At 38.9% G+C, this 19,942-nt stretch overlaps 1 protein-coding gene across 1 annotated transcript in view; it reads left to right on the forward strand.

Moving 5' to 3' along the window:
- The window catches only part of adgrv1 (adhesion G protein-coupled receptor V1), an 80,912-nt gene that overhangs the window by 51,118 nt on the left and 9,852 nt on the right, over positions 1–19,942 (forward strand). The window contains exons 29-62 of the mRNA XM_038268173.1: positions 41–406; positions 502–745; positions 1,199–1,414; positions 1,500–1,715; positions 1,823–2,067; positions 2,159–2,340; positions 3,349–3,847; positions 3,943–4,249; positions 4,338–4,547; positions 5,442–5,572; positions 5,720–5,819; positions 5,911–6,090; positions 6,209–6,372; positions 7,115–7,202; positions 8,126–8,204; positions 8,298–8,436; positions 8,864–9,005; positions 10,071–10,336; positions 10,415–10,590; positions 10,706–10,833; positions 10,925–11,112; positions 11,236–11,382; positions 11,487–11,567; positions 11,675–11,939; positions 14,415–14,537; positions 15,383–15,605; positions 15,687–15,891; positions 15,981–16,127; positions 16,268–16,523; positions 18,571–18,773; positions 18,854–19,030; positions 19,130–19,312; positions 19,398–19,577; positions 19,701–19,865. Of these exons, the coding sequence (XP_038124101.1) occupies positions 41–406; positions 502–745; positions 1,199–1,414; positions 1,500–1,715; positions 1,823–2,067; positions 2,159–2,340; positions 3,349–3,847; positions 3,943–4,249; positions 4,338–4,547; positions 5,442–5,572; positions 5,720–5,819; positions 5,911–6,090; positions 6,209–6,372; positions 7,115–7,202; positions 8,126–8,204; positions 8,298–8,436; positions 8,864–9,005; positions 10,071–10,336; positions 10,415–10,590; positions 10,706–10,833; positions 10,925–11,112; positions 11,236–11,382; positions 11,487–11,567; positions 11,675–11,939; positions 14,415–14,537; positions 15,383–15,605; positions 15,687–15,891; positions 15,981–16,127; positions 16,268–16,523; positions 18,571–18,773; positions 18,854–19,030; positions 19,130–19,312; positions 19,398–19,577; positions 19,701–19,865 (6,621 nt within the window). The remainder of the gene's footprint in view (positions 1–40; positions 407–501; positions 746–1,198; positions 1,415–1,499; positions 1,716–1,822; positions 2,068–2,158; positions 2,341–3,348; positions 3,848–3,942; positions 4,250–4,337; positions 4,548–5,441; positions 5,573–5,719; positions 5,820–5,910; positions 6,091–6,208; positions 6,373–7,114; positions 7,203–8,125; positions 8,205–8,297; positions 8,437–8,863; positions 9,006–10,070; positions 10,337–10,414; positions 10,591–10,705; positions 10,834–10,924; positions 11,113–11,235; positions 11,383–11,486; positions 11,568–11,674; positions 11,940–14,414; positions 14,538–15,382; positions 15,606–15,686; positions 15,892–15,980; positions 16,128–16,267; positions 16,524–18,570; positions 18,774–18,853; positions 19,031–19,129; positions 19,313–19,397; positions 19,578–19,700; positions 19,866–19,942) is intronic.

Raw genomic sequence — 19,942 nt, forward strand, 5'->3', positions numbered from 1 at the left:
CTTACCTAATTATCTTCTTTGGTTCACTCTTCTCTAACAGGTGGACCGGTCATTTGGAAATCTCTCTAATGTGACTGTGTACTGGGAAGTTGATCCCAGCTCTGAAGGAGAGGTCCTTAGTAGGTTTGGGAACATCTCCTTTGAAATGGGGCAGATCTCAGAGAATATACTGATTGATGTCGCACAGGATGAGATCCCAGAGTTGGACAAGAGCTACACTGTGTCTCTAGTTAATGTTTCGAAAGGTCGCCTGGGTGCCCGAACATCTGCCACTCTGACTGTGCTTGCCAGTGATCATCCTTATGGCATTTTTGTATTTGCTAATGCATCGAGGTCTGTTCGTCTTCCTGAAGCAGATGGACCCGTCTCCCTCACTATCCAGCGACTGAAAGGAACTCTGGGTCAGGTGTGTCCAGTTACCTTCGACAAATCCTGTACAAACATTTCCATATGCGCCCGTTTTGTCATATTGCTGAATTTATTCATGTTTTATTAACACAGGTGCGTGTCACATATGGGACACTCAAAGAGGCCGATCTGGCACCTTATAGAACCCCAGGAATTGGCCGAGCAACTGAAGGGCGGGATTTTGTGTCCCTCCTTGATTCAGTTGTGTTTTCGGCCAATCAGACTGTGGCTAATATCACGCTCAGAGTGCTTGATGATGAGGATCCAGAAAGAGATGAGTCTGTGTTCGTCAAACTGTTTAGTGTTGAGCTCCTCAAAGGAAACCAGAAAAGGCCCAGTAAGTTTGGTGATTATATATTTTTTAAAATATTGGCTGAAAGTATTGGTTCTTTCTCCAAGACATTTAATTTCAGCATTGTACCATGATTGGATGCTACCTGTGCAATAAGTCCTGTTCAGAAGTTTTATTTCTGTCAAATATCCAAAAGTCAACTTTTAGAGGTAAAATAACCAAGTTAAAGTAAGTAGGGAGGATAATGTGGTAGGTCTTACAGTCTCATCAGAATGGTGTGTGCCATAAACACATTCCCAAAACCTTTTACAGAGCCTTCCTAATTGGCTAATTGCTGTTAGAGATGTAGAGAGGGTATATGAAGTTAAACAATGTCAGTTTGAATATCACTAAAGTTTAAATGTGAGTTTACAGGTGTGTGACCCAATACACCATAGTGTATTTATTGTAACTGTACCATGTTAAATGCATATAATATTCACTTTCTTTACTTTTTAGTCTCAACTTCCCCCTCTCTTGGCCCCGAGGCTGACATTGTTGCCCAGGTGATAGTGGAGGCAAGCGACGATGCTTTTGGAATCCTTCAGCTGTCCACTTCAGCCGTCAGTGTAGCTGAACACTATGTTGGACCCATAATAAATGTCACACGAGTTGGAGGGATTTTTGCCGATGTCTCTGTCAAATTCAGAGCTGTGCCTGTGACCGCCAGAGTCAGTAAGTATTGAACAACAAATCAAAATGATTGTTGTAGGGGCAGGCAGACCTGAGCATGATGGTGTGCTGGTGTCTCCTCTTACAGGCGAAGACTACAGTGTGGCCTCGAGTGACGTGGTTCTTTTAGAGGGAGAATCTAGCAAATCTGTTCCCGTCTATGTTATTAATGATCTGGTCCCCGAGCTGGAAGAGACATTTATAATTGAGCTGATCAACCAAACAACCGGGGGAGCTCTGCTTGGAGAGCTCACACGTGCTGTCATCACCATACTGCCTTCTGATGACCCTTTTGGTGCCTTTGGTTAGTTGTTCACTTCAAATTTTTTCTTTCAGTGTACTGTACTTTTTCTAAGCAAATGGGATAACTTAATCATTACTGATGTTATCCCATTTGATTTATTTCCCTAGTCTTCCAGGCTGCCCCAGTGATGGTTGAAGAACCAGAATCCACTCCTGCTGTGGTCCAGTTGCCTATTGTGCGCAATGCTGGTACTATAGGAACAGTGGCAGTCCAGTGGAGGGCGACTGTTAATGGTAAACTGGCTGAGGGGGACATCAGACCCACATCTGGAGAGGTTAAATTTGCTCCTGGAGAAACTATGAAGACAGTGACAGTTGAAGTCTTACCTGATGATGTTCCAGAAATTAATGAGGTAACAAGAGAAACTGCTGTAGTAAAAAAAAATATACATCCTATATTGTGTTTAAAAACAAATGTATTTCTTTCCACTCTGTCTTTTCTAGATTATTAAAGTAGAACTAATAGATGCAAGTAATGGAGGAAACTTGGGAGCTGATATATCTGTCAACATAATAGTGCCTGCAAATGACAACCCATATGGGACCGTTTACTTTGAACAGACTGTTTATCGTGTTCAGGAGCCACTGGAGGGGATTTACAGTGCTAACATCACCGTCCGCAGGAGGTAAAATCACTTATTGGTTACTGTGCCTTGCAAAAGTATATGTACCACTTGATTTTCAGATTTGTCATATCTTTTGACAATACAATATATAAATCCAATGCACTTGGGTTTTATGTGACTGACACAAACCAATGTGCAGATGTTAAGTGGTAAAGTCTTACCCAACAAATCAGAGGGGTGTTATTTTTCTGCATTCACTCTCACTAAATCAATAATTTGAGTTACAGAATGTTTCTACCACTTCTGCATATCTAAAGGGAATGTTGTTTTGTTTGGCTATTCCTCATATTCGTGAAGATTCTCAGTCGTCCAAGTCAGGGTCAAATTTGAAAAGTTCAGTTCAGGCAACTGGACGTGACGTTTTCAAGAAGACCTTTCGCCTCTCATCCAAGAGGCTTCTTCAGTTCCAACTAGTGGTGGGGAGCACTGAGATTAATATGCTGCAGATTTAAAAAAGAATTTGGGGGAACAAAAGGTGGCTCTGATTTCCTTAGAAATTGAATTGAAACAAAACCAACCCCCTTCTAACTTTATTGCTTCATTGGTGGGTTTTATAAAAATTTGACCTTTGTAAACATCTGTCCATGGCATCATGCCCTGCATGTTTCATGTTTCCAGTGCCTTGCTTGTTATAAACTAGAGTAGAGACATTTTTTTAAAGTTTTGCTAATCCCCACCAAAAGGCCAGATTAGTAAAGTGCATGACCAAAACTTGGCATCAGTGACACTATATTTAGTTTAGGTGTATCAGAGTAAAGGAAGTTGAACGCGTTGATAAGCCAAGCCTATTATTTATTTGCGAATTAGATAAAAAAAAAAACATATCAGATTCTTTCATCATCATTTTAATGTGTTTCAGCCTTTTGCATAATACCCAATAAAATCAATTGAGGTCTGTTGTAATGTGATAGAACGTTTGTGCTGTATATTGCCTAACAATTTTTTCATACCTGAAAATTTCCCTTGTGCTTTTGTTTGTTCCCCATCATCCCTACTGTCCTATTCCAGTGGAGGACACTTTGGTCGTTTAGAGATTACGTACAGCACCACCGAGATTGATGCTGTTGGCTCGGCTCAGGCTCAAGACCAAAATGTATTAATGTACTATCACTCTCCAAAGCCAGGTGTTCCATCTAATGAGCTGTTTATGACGGTGAACATAACAAATCAAATAGACCCTTTGGCTGCATGTGCTGCTGCGTGTTTAAGAGAGCAAGCCTGCCAGGCATTCTCTCTGTCATCTGCTGCGACTCCTCCGTCCTGTACATGGGTTTCATCTGGGGCTGACCAACTGAGCTCTAGATCTCAGGTTTTGACTTATGTTAAGAACTCGACTGCAGCTGCCATCTTGTTTAGTGGCCAGGCTGTAGCAGGAACTGATTACATCCCTGTCACTGCTCAAAGTGCCTTCATGGAGGATGGATCTGGGACTGCCAACCTCTCGGTTTTAATCTTAACTGATAAATTCCCTGAAATGGATGAAAGCTTCTCTATACAGATCTTAAAGGTAATGCCAAGTCCAACTTAAAAACATATTATGTTTTCAGTGTATTTGTAAAAGCTTTGTGATAGTTAAAAAGTATGTTCTCTGTCTTTTTAAAGGTAGAGTTAGTAAATTTGACGGTGTCACGGAAGAACTTGCCCACAATCGGACAGCCAGATGAGGCCGTAGTCACTATAGGAGTGAACGGAGATGCGTTTGGCATCTTTTTGATCTACAGTCTTAATCCAAATGCCACCAAGGATGGACTCTACCTTGAGGTCCAAGAAGAGCCCACAGTTGTCCCGCTGGTCATTGAGAGAAGAGGAGGGAATCTGGGCACTGTCACCGTAGAGTGGAGATTTGTTGGAGGAAAAGCCACACCAGATGCCGATTTTATTGGGAGTGGAGGGACTCTGGTCTTTGATGGTATGTGTATTTTTTTCTTTCTTTATTTTTAGTTTAGACAAGTATATTTCAAGAGAGTCGATTACAACTTGCTTCTCTTTGCAAACAGCTGATCTTAAAAAGACAGTAGAAGTAATGATCAAGGAAGATTCTGAACCAGAGGACAGTGAGAGCCTCATGATTGGCCTTGTTAACACGGCGGGCGGAAGTCGTATCCTCCCCAGCTCAGACACCGTAACCATAGTGATACTGGCAAACGACAATGTGGCGGGAGTAGTAGGATTTGATCAAGGCTCACGTTCCGTCATTGCCAGAGAGGGTGGGTATCGGTGTTGAATTTGTAAGAGTTGTAAGAAGGATGTAGTTAAATACAAGGAGGAGAACCTGCTTGAGGTCCAAACATATCCATTGTAAGGGTCTGGAGCTAAACTTTCAGTTTATAGATCTCCAGAGCTAGTAGAGACTCCAAAAGACTTTTAGCTGTATTTGCAAATTATACACAGAGTAGTTGATTCCAAATGCACACAATATTTTTAAGATTTTTGAAGAAGTTTACCTTTTATTTTAATTATCACATAAAATCCCAGTAAAATGTTTTCATGTTTGTTGTACTGGATGGAATATGGTAAAGTACAAGGGGTATAAATACTGATCCTTGCATACTTTCCAAATGTTGGTTCATTTTGTGATTAATCTTTAAAGCACTTTATCACAAATAACATTTTCTACAGATAAAGTGTATTCTGTTGTTTAAAGGACAACTTCTAATTTAAATGAATGGTAGAGGATGTTTACTTTTGATCTGTTTAAACTGCAACAGAACTGTAAATCCTATCAAGTTGAGTCTCAAAGGTCTGATTCTTCAGAAACAACCAAGCACTCAAATAAGATGAATTTTGTAACATGACCCTCTGGACACTGGAGATGCTTTCTAATTATGTATGAATGTGAAAGTGAGAGTAAGCACTTATTGTGATGGCTGGTGATGCTGCAACAGGTGGGCTCCAGGCTTCTCATTATCATGAAATCCTGCATGCATGAATGGTTGAAGGTTTCATACCATCAGACATCTTTGAAACCTCTGCTGTCACACTATAAAAAACATACAGGAAATAAAAAAAACAACAACTCTATTTGAAAGCTTAGATGCAAATTCTTTAGTTACTGTATTGCATAAATTTGAAACCAAATCTATCATATTTTCTTTTTACAGGTGAGAGCCTGTCCTTGTTAGTGTTGAGATCAGCTCCAGGTTTGGGTAATGTCTCGTTAGACTGGACTGTTCAAGGTCCTCTTGCTCACCGCACCTTTGTTCAAACGTCAGGGACACTTTTCTTCAATGAGGTAAATAGTAAGCTGTTGATTTGTTTACTCTAAAGCAATCGTTGCTTCACGATGTTCACCTTTTTCTCATTCATGGCACAGCTTAGGATGTATTCCAAACAAATTTAAGATATCACAAATGTTGCATGTTTTTGCTTATTCTTCCAGAGACAGCTTAATGGCAGTATAGTCCTGCAGCTCATGGATGATGCCACACCAGAGAACCAAGATCAATACAGAGTCTTTCTTTCCAATCTACAAACATTTGGTAATAAGCAGTTTAGTTGTTTTAGGAAACAAAGACTCCAAAGGAATTTAGTAAGCATATTTCCTCATTAATCAATGTGCTTTGGATGCAGGAGTTGTAGTGACAGGTCATGCAGCCCTGGACGTTCAAGGCAGTGAGGCAGTGCTTACTGTGGACACCAGTGATCAGCCTTACGGGCTGCTGACTATAGCACCATCATCCCTGAGGGTGAGCACAGAGGAACGTGACCAGATAATAAATATCTACATCAACAGAGAGTTTGGAGTCTCAGGTTTGTTAGAAAAACCCAAATGCATACATCTGTACAGTATTTATCCTTAAATTAATTTGTTACCTTCAGGTATTCTGTACCATAAAGAGCCACGTAGTAGCTTCGTTTCTGCTTTTAGGAACGGTGAATATTACCTATGAGGTTGTTAGAGGTTCTCTACAAAATCTGTCTGAGGTGGACGGTAATCTTGCTGACCCGGGACAAGACTTTGTCTCTGGCACGGGTTTTGTGATACTTCAGGAGGGACAGACCTCAGTTCCAGTACCTGTCACCATTCTGGAGGTAAAGACTCAATGTCTCCCTTTTCTGTTTTTTAAAACTTCACTGCCAAGTATTGTGCACATACTTGTGTCTTGATATGATTTGTATTGCCCTGTTGTCTGGTAGTTATGTTTTATATATTTTTTATAGTACTGTGTACTGCTTTGGTCACCCTAGTTAGTAGTCTAAAAATGTCTATATAAATCAAAATTAAAATAAATTATGTATGGGGGAATTTACTTTACCTCTAGATTTAGATAAAATAAGTTTAAAAAAAACAACAATGAAGTAGTTTGTTTCTAAAGGGTAATCAGAGATAAGTCTTACAAAAGACAATAAAACCAGCGGTAATCTAAAGAAACTTTTATTGTGTTTATGTATGTACATAGTTATATAGTATATTCTCACTCTACACTGACAAAACGGTCTAGAAATAAAAATTTCTAGACCGAAAAATTTCTTAAATAAAGTGCATTTGCTCATAATTTGTATACGTAAATGAGATAGTTTGCCAATGGAACTAGTATGTTTACTCTTAAAATAAGATTATTAGATAATATGCACAAAAAATAAGACAACGCAGTTGTGTTGTCTTATCTTAAGTGTAAATTCTCGTTTCATTGGCAAAATGCCTCCTCAATCCAAGAAAGAAACACACTTATTTTAAGAAAAAATACTTATCTAGATTTCGATTTTTTTAAGTGTAGGAGACATTTGTTTCCACAGATTAGAAATTCACACTTACATTTTCTCTGTTTATCAGGATGACATTCCAGAGCTGCAGGAGTTCTTCTTGGTCAACATAACATCTGCAGTACTCATTACAACACTCACAACTGTTCCCCAGCTTGGTGAGGATTTATACCTAAGCTGTTAATCAGACTGAGGCATCATATTGAGGCCACTGTTGGTAGTTCTGAAACAATGATGATATTTTCTAATTGCTTTGTGATCTTTGTAATTAGTATTCTTCTTTTTCTTTCTAAAATCTTTTAACATGTTCTCTTGTTTGATGAGCAGAGGTTGCTTATTGTACTTTACCAGGTAAAATACATATATATACGTCTGTTTGAGTTATGCTTTAAATGTGAAAAACTGTAATGGATGAAATCCTCTCATGCTGCTTTATGCCATTACATTTTCAGCTCGCAAAATGCATCTTTAACCAGTTTGTAGTTGCAGTTTCTCCTGTTTTTTGTGAAATTTTAACCACAGCCCCATTTATGAATGACTAACTTTAGAAAGTGATGAGTAGACAATGTATAAGTACAACTACACCAGCAGTCGAAGGTTCCCAGAATACTATCAGCCCACTGCCTGGAGACGCACAGTAAACATGAAGCCGTCCCCTTGGCAGCAATCATTATGTGGCTTGGATGGTTAGACCGATGCTTTTTATGATTAAGGAAGTCTTGGGATTTGGTGGCAGCGCGTAGCCCTGTGTGGTGAGAAAGAAGAAAGCCAAACTAAACCCATAACTGGCCTCCCAGTGTCCTAGCCACAGAGTAAATGGGAGAACACTGCTCAGAGGGTCATAAATCAGTCCATAAATACATCGTGCTTGGCTTTGCAACCTCTCAGGCCTTTTGCAGGAGATGTTGCCTAGTTTTGATAAGTTAGAGCCCCTAAATTTACTCCCTTACAATTTTTTTTTGCTTTTCCCACTGTAGATAAGCCTGATAGATATGCTAGATGTAAAAACAAAAGCACAATTATTAAACCACAGAAGCTATTATTATCAATATTTATATTTTCTCTGCTTGGGCTCCTGTAGATACTCAAGGTTTGGTGGCAGAGGTCAGCATAGATGCGAATGATGGGATCAGAGGGATCATAGAATGGACAAGCACTATGTAAGAAAAAACAAAACAACAAAAATGTTTCATGTAAATATTTACATATGCTTTATTGAACAAATAATTTTTGAAATGTGCTTGTGCTTGCAGGTATGACGTAAACGAAACAATCGGATCACTGACTCTTGTAGCCTTTAGAAACAGGGGGACATATGGAAATGTTTCCCTTTTCTTCTTTGCCCAGAACTTAGAAGCTCAACAGGGACTTGACTACAACATCAGTGAAACGGTATCATTTTGTCTTTTTATGACACTTATGCAGTTTTTAAGAAGCCATGTAGAGGCCAACATGTGGGAGAAGGCGATCTTGTTGGATTTGACAAAGATGAAGTGTATTGGCTTTCATTGGAAGAGAAATGTGTGATTTTAAATTATCATTGCACACCAACGCCATGATCAAAACCGGTGGTGGCAGCAACATGCTGTGGGGACTTTAAAAAGTAATAAAAAAAAGCACCATTTTCTTTGCATTTGCAACTACATTTTGTATTTTTCAGTCAACAATCAATATTTTAATACAGGTAAAAGATTTATTATAATACAAGGAAAGCCCACTTCATCTTGATTCTATTATTTTTTTTCTAAATCAAAGTCATTGTAAGATTTTGTAAACATAAGAGTGTCATTTTTACATTAACAACTGTCTGTTATTTCAGATGCTCCATTTTGTGGATGGTGAAAGGCATAAGTTTGTGGAGGTCCAGATAATTGATGACACCATTCCAGAAGATGCAGAGAGATTCCAGCTGATCCTTTCTAAGCCTTCGCCTGGGCTGGAGCTTGGCAGGAACACTACAGGTAGGCAGAGAGACAGTGATGCACAATGAAGTTTAGATTGCAGGATATCAAGTCCAATATGTGTCCTGGAAACCAAATCTACCACTGACTTGCTCCAGGTCTATCTTTGAAATATATCAGAGCGTTGTGCCAGCTGTAGTTCTCCTCATTCATCACTGTTTAGCAGAATGCTATTGTGCTGCCATGGCAACCATTTAGGTTGCCATTTGCAAAGTTACCTAGTCAAATATTTGCAGCAATATTTTGGGAAATTTAGCCTTACATAAGACAAAAAATGGGATTTGATATATCAAAGTTACATAATTATTATATTGTTCATACATTTGTAAACATTACAATTCCAAACCAAACATTTTATAGAAAGTTAATGTTTAATCTGCAAACAAAATATTTAGCCTTTATTCAAATATTTGTTCCAATCTGAGTGGTTTGATCCATGCTTGACATTTATTTTTCAAACTAAATATTTATTGTTCAAACTTAATGTTTAGCTTTTAAAGTGAATATTTAATTGTAAATTATACAATTATTTCAAAAGCTAAATATAAAAAATGTATTTATTATGCTAAACCTTTAGTTAGCAAACTAAGTGTTCATTGTGTACCTTAATATTTAGGTTGCTAAATTGATTTTTAATTAACAAGTTTAACATTGCATGAAATAGTTTAGTTTTGAAAAGTGATAAAGTTTTCAATGATATGGTGATTATGACTTTTGAATTATTAACCCCCATTTTTTCCTCTTTTTTTAGGCTAAATAACCCAAAATATTGCTACAACTTGATAAGTTATTTTTACAAATGATACCCCACACAACCATAGGTGATTGTTCTGCTACATCTTTCTACAAAATAAAGGAACCTCATCTCTGACATTTATCACACATTTGTATTTAGCTCAAAAACACACAAAATTCTTAAAAATGGGTTTTATGCTGCAAGGTTATGTTTCTTAATATTTATCCAAATCTTTTTACTTTGTAAAACAATTTAAATATTTGCTGAAGTGAATGTTAATCATAACAATACAAAGTATGTTTTCTAACTACCTGTTTCTGCCTCAACAGCCACTATAAATATACTGGCCAGTGATGATGGGCACGGTGTCATTTCCTTTAACACTAGTGATCACTTCCTATTAAGAGAGCCTACGTCTGTGTCACAGCTGAGTGACAGCATAGCTCAACTATATGTGGTTCGTAGCCCAGAGGAAGGCACTTTTGGCACCGTCTCTGTACAGTTTGCCATTATGGATGCTAACGGCAGCCTGGCTGAGGGTGATGTGATGCCAACGCAAGGTTTTGTGGTGCTGGATGATGGAGTCAGGTTTAAGGTAAGTCAGAGGGTGATTTAACCAACCAAGAAGAAGTTATATACTGCATGTTTGTGCTGAATTTCTGTGTTGTTTCAGATGCTGGAGGTCCGGGCGATACGAGATGCTGAACCTGAAGTGAACGAAACCTTCACACTGACTCTCTTCAACCCAACAGGAGGGGCACGGCTTGGGGACCAGCTTCAAATTCTCATCACTGTCCTGGAGAATGTAGCCCCTTCAGGCTTATTCCGAATTGGGCCGTCGTTCAACAGGTCTCAGCACCGTTTCATCCTTTCTCTGAAAGAAATGCAATTGTTTGCAGGCTATCATGTGTTTTAAACTTAAAAAAAACTCTTTAATAGATTTATTGGTTGTGTCTCTATTCAGAACCAACACAGCAATGGTTGCAGAGGAAGGGAGCAGAGCAGTCTTCCTGACTGTTTCTCGCAGTAATGGCTTGGAGTCAGTGGTCAGTGTGGAGTGGGAAATGGAGTCTGACACAGCTACAGCTTCTGGTTAGGATAAAAAGCAGAAATAAGTATAAATATCTTATTTTACTTTTCTTTGACACAGACAATATTCTTCTTTTTTTTTCTCTCCCAACAGAGGGTCCCCTCCCAGTCATTGGGCTGTATCAGAACTTTGAGAACAACCCTACATCTGCTTGGTGCTCCATTCCAGTAGACTCTGAGTCTTCCTCTCTGGCTCTGAGGCTGGACCTGAAGCCAACGGTTGGGACTGTCGGCACTTTGGCAACTCTGTATCGCTGGCAAGGTGTTTTTGTGCCAATAGAGGTAACCTCGCCATTTTAAATTAACTAAAACAACACCTTTGAACTCTAGTTAAAACCTAGGTAATACTGAAAGAGAAAGGATGATTCAGGACACATTACAACCTTTCTTTTTTCATTATTACAGTCTTTCAAAATCAAAGACCCAGCCGCATGTGTTGGGTTTGCAGTAAATGGCTCTACATACATAGGAATTACGAATGGTGGCCCTCCCTTCTTTCCTGCTACCAATCTTAGCATCTATAAGCTACAGAAGGACCTAAACATTACATTGGTAAGCATAAAATCAGCTGTCACATCGTTATTGTCATGTTTGAATACATTGACACATATTACAATAACATTGAGTTTGACATACCAAATTTTTATCTTCCAAAGGAACAGATATTGGGTGTTGAAGCACTGGATGTTAAGCACTTCTCTACTGAAGGCAAAGATTATCTAATAGCATCTAGCCAGGTAATGCAGACCCTGCCCCTATTAAAAAAAGAAAAATTTTCAATGAAAATTTATTTTGAAATGTTAACTAAAATTACACTTTACCTACTTTTTTTCTGATTCTCCAGATTTTTGTTTGGACTGGAACTTCCTTTACTCTTCACCAGACTCTCAACTTTCAGCAGAACATCCTCAGTCTAGCTCCTTTTATTCATGCAGATAAGCTCTTCCTATTAGTTTGCATTGACAACCAGAGTGGAAGCTGCACAATTCTGCAATGGAGCAATAGCAGATTTCAGGATCCACTAAATCTCCCAATTTCTGGCAAAGTCATTCAGGTGGAGGTAGTCAACACAAGAAGAGAGGATACGCTGTTGATGATTGCTCTTGAAGGTGATGAAAGTTGTTTCACTGTTTTAAACCTTTTAAACACAACTTTAGGCATATATATATATATATATATATATATATATATATATATATATATATATATATATATATATATATATATATATATATGTGTGTGTGTGTGCGTGTGTGTGTGTGTGTGTGTGTGTGATAAAATATTGCCTTTGACGCTGTGAAGCATTCATTTTTTTTCTGACCTGGAATAAAAACCCACATCAGAACATTCCCCTAGGTTCCTCCTATAGAAGGCTGGACAAAGTCTAAAACCTCTTCACAAAAAAATACATCTAAACATTAGTTTATAAATCTTAGAAAACATCCACTGTCACTGTGCAGATCGGCTGGCAGAAATGATCATGCTCAGCTTTACATTGCTGCAAGCTGATCTGAAAAAAGCGGGTTATTGTTTGCTGAGCAAGCACAGCACAGTCAAGGTAGGTGCTTCGTGGAATGGGCACACTGCAAAAACAATCCAGAAATAAGTAAAAAATTGCTTAAATTAAGTATATTTAGCCTTAATTTGAGCAGGTAAATAAGATGATTTGCCAATGGAATGAGTATTTTCACTCTTAAAATAAGATAGTTAGATAATATTTACTTGAAATAAGAAGATAAAATTGTTTTTTCTTATTTTAAAAGGAAATTGTCTTGTTCCATTGGCAAAGTGTCTTACTTACCTCCTCAAATCAAGGAAAAACACACTTATTTTAAGAAAAAATAACTTATTGAGATTTCTATTTTTTGCAGTGCAGGTAAACACTGCTCTACATCGAGCTGTAATGGCTGCTAGTTTACCAACAAAGGGAGGGGCTACTGCAGAAAGCAGAATTCAGGAGGAATTTAGTAGGTTAAAAACGTAGTACAAAGAATAAAAAAGTAAAAATTCCTTAATATAGGCCCATAATTGTGTTGAAGGAAGCTTAGCTTTTTCAAGGAAAGTAATTTACAGATACAGATCACACGATACAGATGGTCTAAGACAGGGGTCTTCAACAGGGGATCCGCGACCCCTAGGGGGTCCACAGAGGTACTTCATTCTGGTCGTGTAAGTTTTGGTGATTAGACTTTTTTTATATTCCCACCTCCATTTTTTCCACTAATTGAAATGTCTTTAAATACACATTAACATGAATTGAACAAACTGTAGTAAACAGATAAATGGAGTCAGAAGATGTCTTTCAGTCATCAATGCACATATTCAGCGACACACAGGAGATCTTTCAAGCTGTGCACCATTTCATTCACAACACCTGATCCATGAATGAGGAATCAGAATCAGAAATACTATCCATAGGAGAAATTACTTTTGTTGCATTACTCCATCTGTAATAGAGTGACTATAGGACCAGTTGGATATAACACTATTTCATACAATATATATATAATTATGGGGTCCCCGCTTCATCTCGCCATCAGTTTGGGGGTCCTTCACCAGAAAATGTTGAAGACCCCTGGTCTAAGATTTTTGTGGCCAATACATATTAAACAGTGAAAGTTTGGAGACGTACCTAAAGAAAAAAAAAAAAACAGTTGTTCAAGTATTTTTAAAAGCCTGTACTAGGACTGGAACTTTATTGTATCATCATTTTGTTATTCTGATCAAATTTGGTAAATACAATGATGCCAGCTGATATTTTCATATTCTCATACACACTGTATTCTGTATATCTGTGGACCTAAGACAATCCGGCTAACAAAATATAACATATAAAATGTGAGTTTCTAACACTTGTAATACATTAACCAAATATTTGTCTTGCAAATGATGTATTGCATATGACACTGATATCCTTGGAACTCACAGCTGATATAGTTGCTGAGATTGAACTGGTTTATCGATTACTGTAGATATAAAAATAAAAGTTCAGCTTTTGAAAAAAAATTGATGAATATCTGTGTTTTGTGTCAGCAGCCTGCTGTTGAGTCAAAATGCAGATGTTTAGGTTCACTATATATGTATGGTCTTGGATGTTTAGTCCGCAGTATTGAAACAGTATTGGATTTCATTGTTGCTGTTTTTTTATGTTACCTTGTTTGCTTCATATCTTTTTCGTAATTATGTAACAGATATCATTACAGACTGCAAACATTGGTGAAACAAACAGAAACTGTTTAGGCTTCCTAAACATCTTTGTTCCTTTGTTTCCTCACAAGTTGTAGGTTTTTGTGAAATTTACAATGTGCCTCTGGCGATAAATTTTTTTGCAGTTCCTTGTTTATTGTAAAATTATATAATACTTCTGAGTCTGCAAACAGTATGGTTTTTTTGGTTTATTTGGCAAGGCCTCAGTGTGTAGTACAGCAGAACCACAAAAGTTCTCTGAACATGTAATTATTCAGTCTTGGGCGTGTCTGTCAGGCGAGTGGTTACATAAACATGCTATTCTGGTGTGAATGAGCATACACCTCTCAAGCGTTTTTATGTTTGCTTCAGTTTATTTTATGTTTTTTCTCCAACAGGTCTCTCTCCTTCCTGTGAAGTGTTACAGTGGAGTTCATCAGAGCCTTTACCACAGAACCGTCAGTCCATTCCTCACCCAGGGCTTGTCTCCATTCACTCCTTCACTGTGCCATCGGGGATCAGTAAGACGTGATAAACAACTCTACTTCATAAGATTTAGTGCTCATGTTTGAATACTTGAAAATTGTTTACATTGAAAACGACTTCTTCTGTTTTGCTAATGTCTCACATATTTCAGATGATCTGAGGGATTAGTTTTTAGTTTATTAAACTGATTTAAGATAAAAGTAGAACCAGTGCAACAAAATGTGAGTTTATAGAAATGCAGTATATCATCTTTCTACCTTAGAAACCTTTAACAACAAATAAGGAAAGAAGTCGATGGCATTTATAATTCTTAAAATAAGTTGCAAAGACATTTCGAAGGTTATTTTGGGCTCAAGTTAACCACAATGAGACCCATTATCTACAGATGCAGAAAACTGAGCTCTAATTAAACTACACAGGAGTTGCCAGCCTTCTAAAACTGTTCCTAGAGCATGCCACTGATTCACATGGGAGATTAAAAAAGAAAAACACTAAGGAGGTCACCTGTTTAAGTAAAGGTTAAGTTTGAGTTTTTTTTTTTTTTTAACAAAAACAAAGAGGCTCCACAAAAATCCACAGCGTAGGTTAAAAGTAGAGAACACTGCTGACCAAAGTAACACAGATAACCGTATCATTTCTTTTGAATGCTTAAAAGACGAAAAAACAGAAAAAAAAATTTATTACATCATTCAAGCTTCATGAAAGCTACTTATATCCAACTCTTTGTTGTATCGGTTTAACTGAACAAAAATAAATGCCTCCGTTAAAAAAAAATACAGTATATGTTCTTGAATCAATCGTAAAATGTTGATTGCTTTTTTTCCCAGAAAGGTTGTTGATCATTTTTGAAATTCTAAACTTAGATATTTCTTCACCTCAGCATATGCCTTGCTAAGTGGAAGAAATAGCTCCTCCCTTTATTCCTGGAGATCTGATGTGAACCTGTTTACCATGATCCTGAGGGTCCCTGGAGCCAACAACTTCCTCTCATTCATGGTGCCATACCTCAATACCACAAAGGTCCTTCTGGCTTCCTCTGAAGATAATAGCTCCACTATCTATGAATTCACATCTGTCTCAAATCAGTCTGATTTTATACCCAGGTATGGCATGGATTAAAACTGTTGGGCACAGCTTTGTTAATAAAATATGTTAATGAAATGTCATTCCTTTCTGACACTCAGCTCTGGGGAGTTATTCTTTGCTGCTGGTGATAGAGAGCTTGATCTAGCAGTGAACATAATTGATGACGACATCCCTGAGGTGGAAGAGCTCTTCAGGGTGAAGCTGAAGAACCCAAAAGGAGGGGCAGAGATTGGATTTGGTGGTCAGGTTACAATTATAGTCCCATCTAATGATGATGCCCACGGAGTTATTGGCTTTGCTCAGGTAAGATTTAATTTTAAAACAGCTCGCTGTGTTACTGACTTTTTCAACGGATTTCTGCGTACAAAGCTCAGCTTTATATTCATTCACAGAATTCATTGCACATGGATGTTGAGGAGTTGGAACAAAATAATCAAATTTCTCTTAATGTTGAGAGAAAAAGAGGACTTTTTGGCAGACTGACTGTTCATTGGGTTGCTAATGGTAGTTTGGCAGATATTTACCCCACATCTGGAGTGGTGAGTAACCTCTGCTGTTTACACTGAACAACATACCACATCAACATTTCTTAAAAATCATATATTAGATAAACACTCTTATCCATTTAGTATGATAAATAAATAGGTAATTAAGTGCAAAACTTTATTTTTCATTACAGGTAACATTCTCTGAAGGTCAGACAGTAGCCATCATCTCATTAGCCATCATTGCAGATGGCGTGCCTGAGGTGTCTGAGAGTGTCATTATCACCCTCCGGGATGTCAGCACCTTGGGCCTTCAGGAGAAGCAACAAGGTGCGGTCATTGACAGGCAGCGGGCTCAGGCTCTGCTTACTATCCTGCCAAATGGCTCCCCCTATGGCGTGATTGGGTGGCATCTGGATTCCCAGTTTACACAAACCCAGGAACCACAGAGTAAGAACCTTATTGAAAAAAATCCTTAAGTGTCAGTTGCTTTCTGTACATTTAACCTTTGCAAGATAAATGGTAAATGGCATGTACTTATATAGCACCTTTATTCAAGTTAGGAGACATGACCAAAGCGCTTTACACTACTTTCATTTACCCATTCACACACACACTCACAGTGGCAAGCTACATTGTAGCCACAGCTGCCCTGAGGCTAACTGACAGAAGCGGGGCTGCCGTACACCGGCGCCACCGGGCCCTCTGACCACCATCAGTAGACAATGCAGGTGAAGTGTCTTGCCCAAGGACACAACGACACTGAAAGTCAGAGTCAGGGCTTGAACCGTCAACCCTTTGATTTCAGGGCAAACTCCTACACCCAACGCCACTGTCGTCCCGATAAATGAAATCTTTCTTAGAGTAAGATGTAGCATTATGATTTCATTACTCCAGAAATGTTTATTCAAATTGTCATGCTTACTGTACCTATTGATGTAGAGATTTGGTACTGATGGAAAGGTCTTCCTCTTTATTAGAAATTTTTATTTAAAGTTGGCCATTGTAGGTCAAATCTCATCAGCTTCCAATTTTCTTCAAAAAGAAAAAGTACATCTTCCACACCCTGCAAGGATACATACATAAATACAAACTACACATAGGATTTCTTTCAGCATTCTTTGAACATTACCTTTCCTCTTGTCAATCTTTTGTGACACGTAGGGAGCTTGTAAGGAACTTGACATGCATTGTTCAGGACTTTGGGAGCAGACTGGCGATCACAAAAATCAGTATACATTTTTCACCAATCACAGCATCAAATCCATACATTTTTCAAATTTGCTCTCATGTACATAGACTCTTCATTATTAGTTATCAAAATTAAATGAGAAGAGGAAGTATCACTAATTGACCACAGTTTTAGAAAAGGAATTTTTACCTCTAGCCTCGGCTAGCCGTAGTCTCCCCCTGCTCATTCTCCCTTGCGGACTTCTCAAAAGTACCTCAGCCCAGCTGTAGCCTCTCCCATGTATTCTGCTGTACTTCTTCAATCCGCAGTTAGCCTATAGCTAGCCTCAGCCAGCAGTAGCCTCTCCCCGCCCTGGCATTGTTTCCCTGGCGTGCTTCAACCGCTGTGCTCCTCCACTCTCCTCTTGAGCTGACTTATTTCCCCACTCTGGTGCTCTGTCTGTTTCCCGGGCTCCTCTAATCTACCGCTGTGGTACCTTAGCTCCAGAGGGTGGCACAGCTGGCTGCCTAGTCCAGGTTATGGTGCTGTTTCCCCTGATGTTCTAAAAAATTATTCCCTGCTGCTTCTGCCAGAGCTCAGAATGCTATCTCCCCTTACCTCATGCTTTCAGGCACAGTTTTTGTGGTTTTGAGGATAATCTAGTACTGTCAGAAACCAGAACCTTGGACCCAGAATTCAGGCAGACAGACTGGTGTGATTTATGCTAGCGTTTATTGAGTGCTCGATAAATCTGAGACTCAGCAGCTTAAACAAAAAGGCCGTAATCTCTGCAGAGGGGAAAACACAGGTTAGTGACCACAAAACTCTGGTGGAGAAGCCAGCAGACGTGGGAGAGCAGATGATTCCAGAAGGAGAAGCCAAAACCTGTGTTGATGAGGTTGCAGAAGTCCAGGCTAGAAGATCAGAGATCCAAAGAGGTACCGTAGGGAAATCCAAGCTGGAGTCAAAAGACAGATCCAAGGTCGCTAGCTGGGAGAATCTAGATGGAGTCCGGAGACAGGCCAGGCAAACAGATCAAAACAGAGGCAGGCAAACTCAAAGGTTTAAGGGCAGAAATCAGGATCAGGTTATCAGAACAAACAAACTGGGTACCCTGGAGAACTCTCACCTACGGATCGAATAATCTGGCACTGATGGCTGGGAACAAACTGTTTAAGTAGAATCTGGAACAGGTGGGTCTCATGAAAGGTAAAGAAAACTGGAAGGAGCTAGGCAGGTGGAAGTAATGAACTAATAATCCAGTCATCAGTTCCAAGATCATGACAGGTACTTGCATATCACACTCTTTTTTTTCCCAATCTGCAGGAGTTCCGGTCAATGTGACCCTTTCTGTTGTAAGGGAGCAGGGATCATCAGGTGAGGTGGCAGTCCATTACCAGACAAAACCAGCCCTGTTTCACCCTCCTTCCAATCAGGCTTCTGCAGGAGAGGATTACTTAGCCAAAGATGACACAATTATCATGGTCAACGGTGCCACTGTGGCCCTTGTCTCTATCACTATTCTACCAGTAAGGATGGGTGACAAGTAATCAAAGTTGACAATATTCTTTTTGTTTTACTGAATATGCATAAACATGTTTTTTTTAAGGATGAAGTACCAGAGCTTGCAGAAAGGTTCCTGGTGAATATCACTAAAGTGGAGTTAGTAAGAGGGTCAGTCGGAGCAGGGCAGCCTAGTCTAAGGAGGCCTGGGATGGAAGTAGCAGAGATCACCATTCAGGAGAATGACGATCCACGAGGGATTCTGCAGTTCAACTTCTCTGAGGTGAGCCAGTAAAAAGGTGAACACAGATGAGAGGAAAACGTAAGTTCATGTCCTAAACAATCTTCTATGAAAACTGATGTTACTAATTCTCTTGCTTAGGATTTACCTGGAAGTGTGTTTGCCTATGAGATACCACCACCAGACAATGTACTTCATTTGTCAGTGTTACGACTTGCTGGCACAAGTGGAAGACTGGTTGCTTACTGGGAGGCTCAACCGATTACAGCCGACCTCAATGACTTCAGCCCTGTATCAGGAAACATCACCTTTCAAGACGGCCAGGTGAATCATGGATACAGGCTTACGAGCTGCAACTATTTAAATATTATATTGAGTGGCTTATGCTTTGTTTTTATCAAACCTTTAGAAAGAATCATCGATAGCCATCATGATCTTGGATGATGAAGATGTAGAAGCCTCAGAGACTTTCAGAGTGGATTTGCTACGAGTGATTGGTGGAGCTCGTCTTGGACAAGTGACCTCTGTTACTGTGGTGGTTCCATCCAACGACTCGCCTCTTGGACGATTTGGATTTCAAGAATTGGAGGTGAATGTGTGATATTGAAGAAGTTCATAATTCAAATAAAAAGGTAATAAAATTCAATTAGTGATGAATTAAGAGTAATAGATATCTTTTCCATTATTTTTTTCAAACAATTTTTCCATTTAGGTTGTGGTCACTGAGCCTGAGTTTTTAGACGACCCTGCAGCTGTGGCGACACTCACTGTGGTACGTAGTGAAGGAGGTGAGGGTGGAGTGACGCTGGTGTGGCAGCTGGAAGACCTGGCTATAGATGACCTTTCTCCTGTTAATGGAACGCTTGTTTTCACTGAGGTGAATTAAAAAAGCACCACTTGCTTATTCATCGCTTAAAAGTCTTATTTGGAATAAAATTGTAAAAAAATTTTCCA

The sequence above is a fragment of the Cyprinodon tularosa genome, unplaced genomic scaffold (genome assembly GCF_016077235.1).
Source record: "Cyprinodon tularosa strain WSP-4 unplaced genomic scaffold, ASM1607723v1 ctg696, whole genome shotgun sequence".
Lineage (NCBI taxonomy): Eukaryota > Metazoa > Chordata > Actinopteri > Cyprinodontiformes > Cyprinodontidae > Cyprinodon > Cyprinodon tularosa.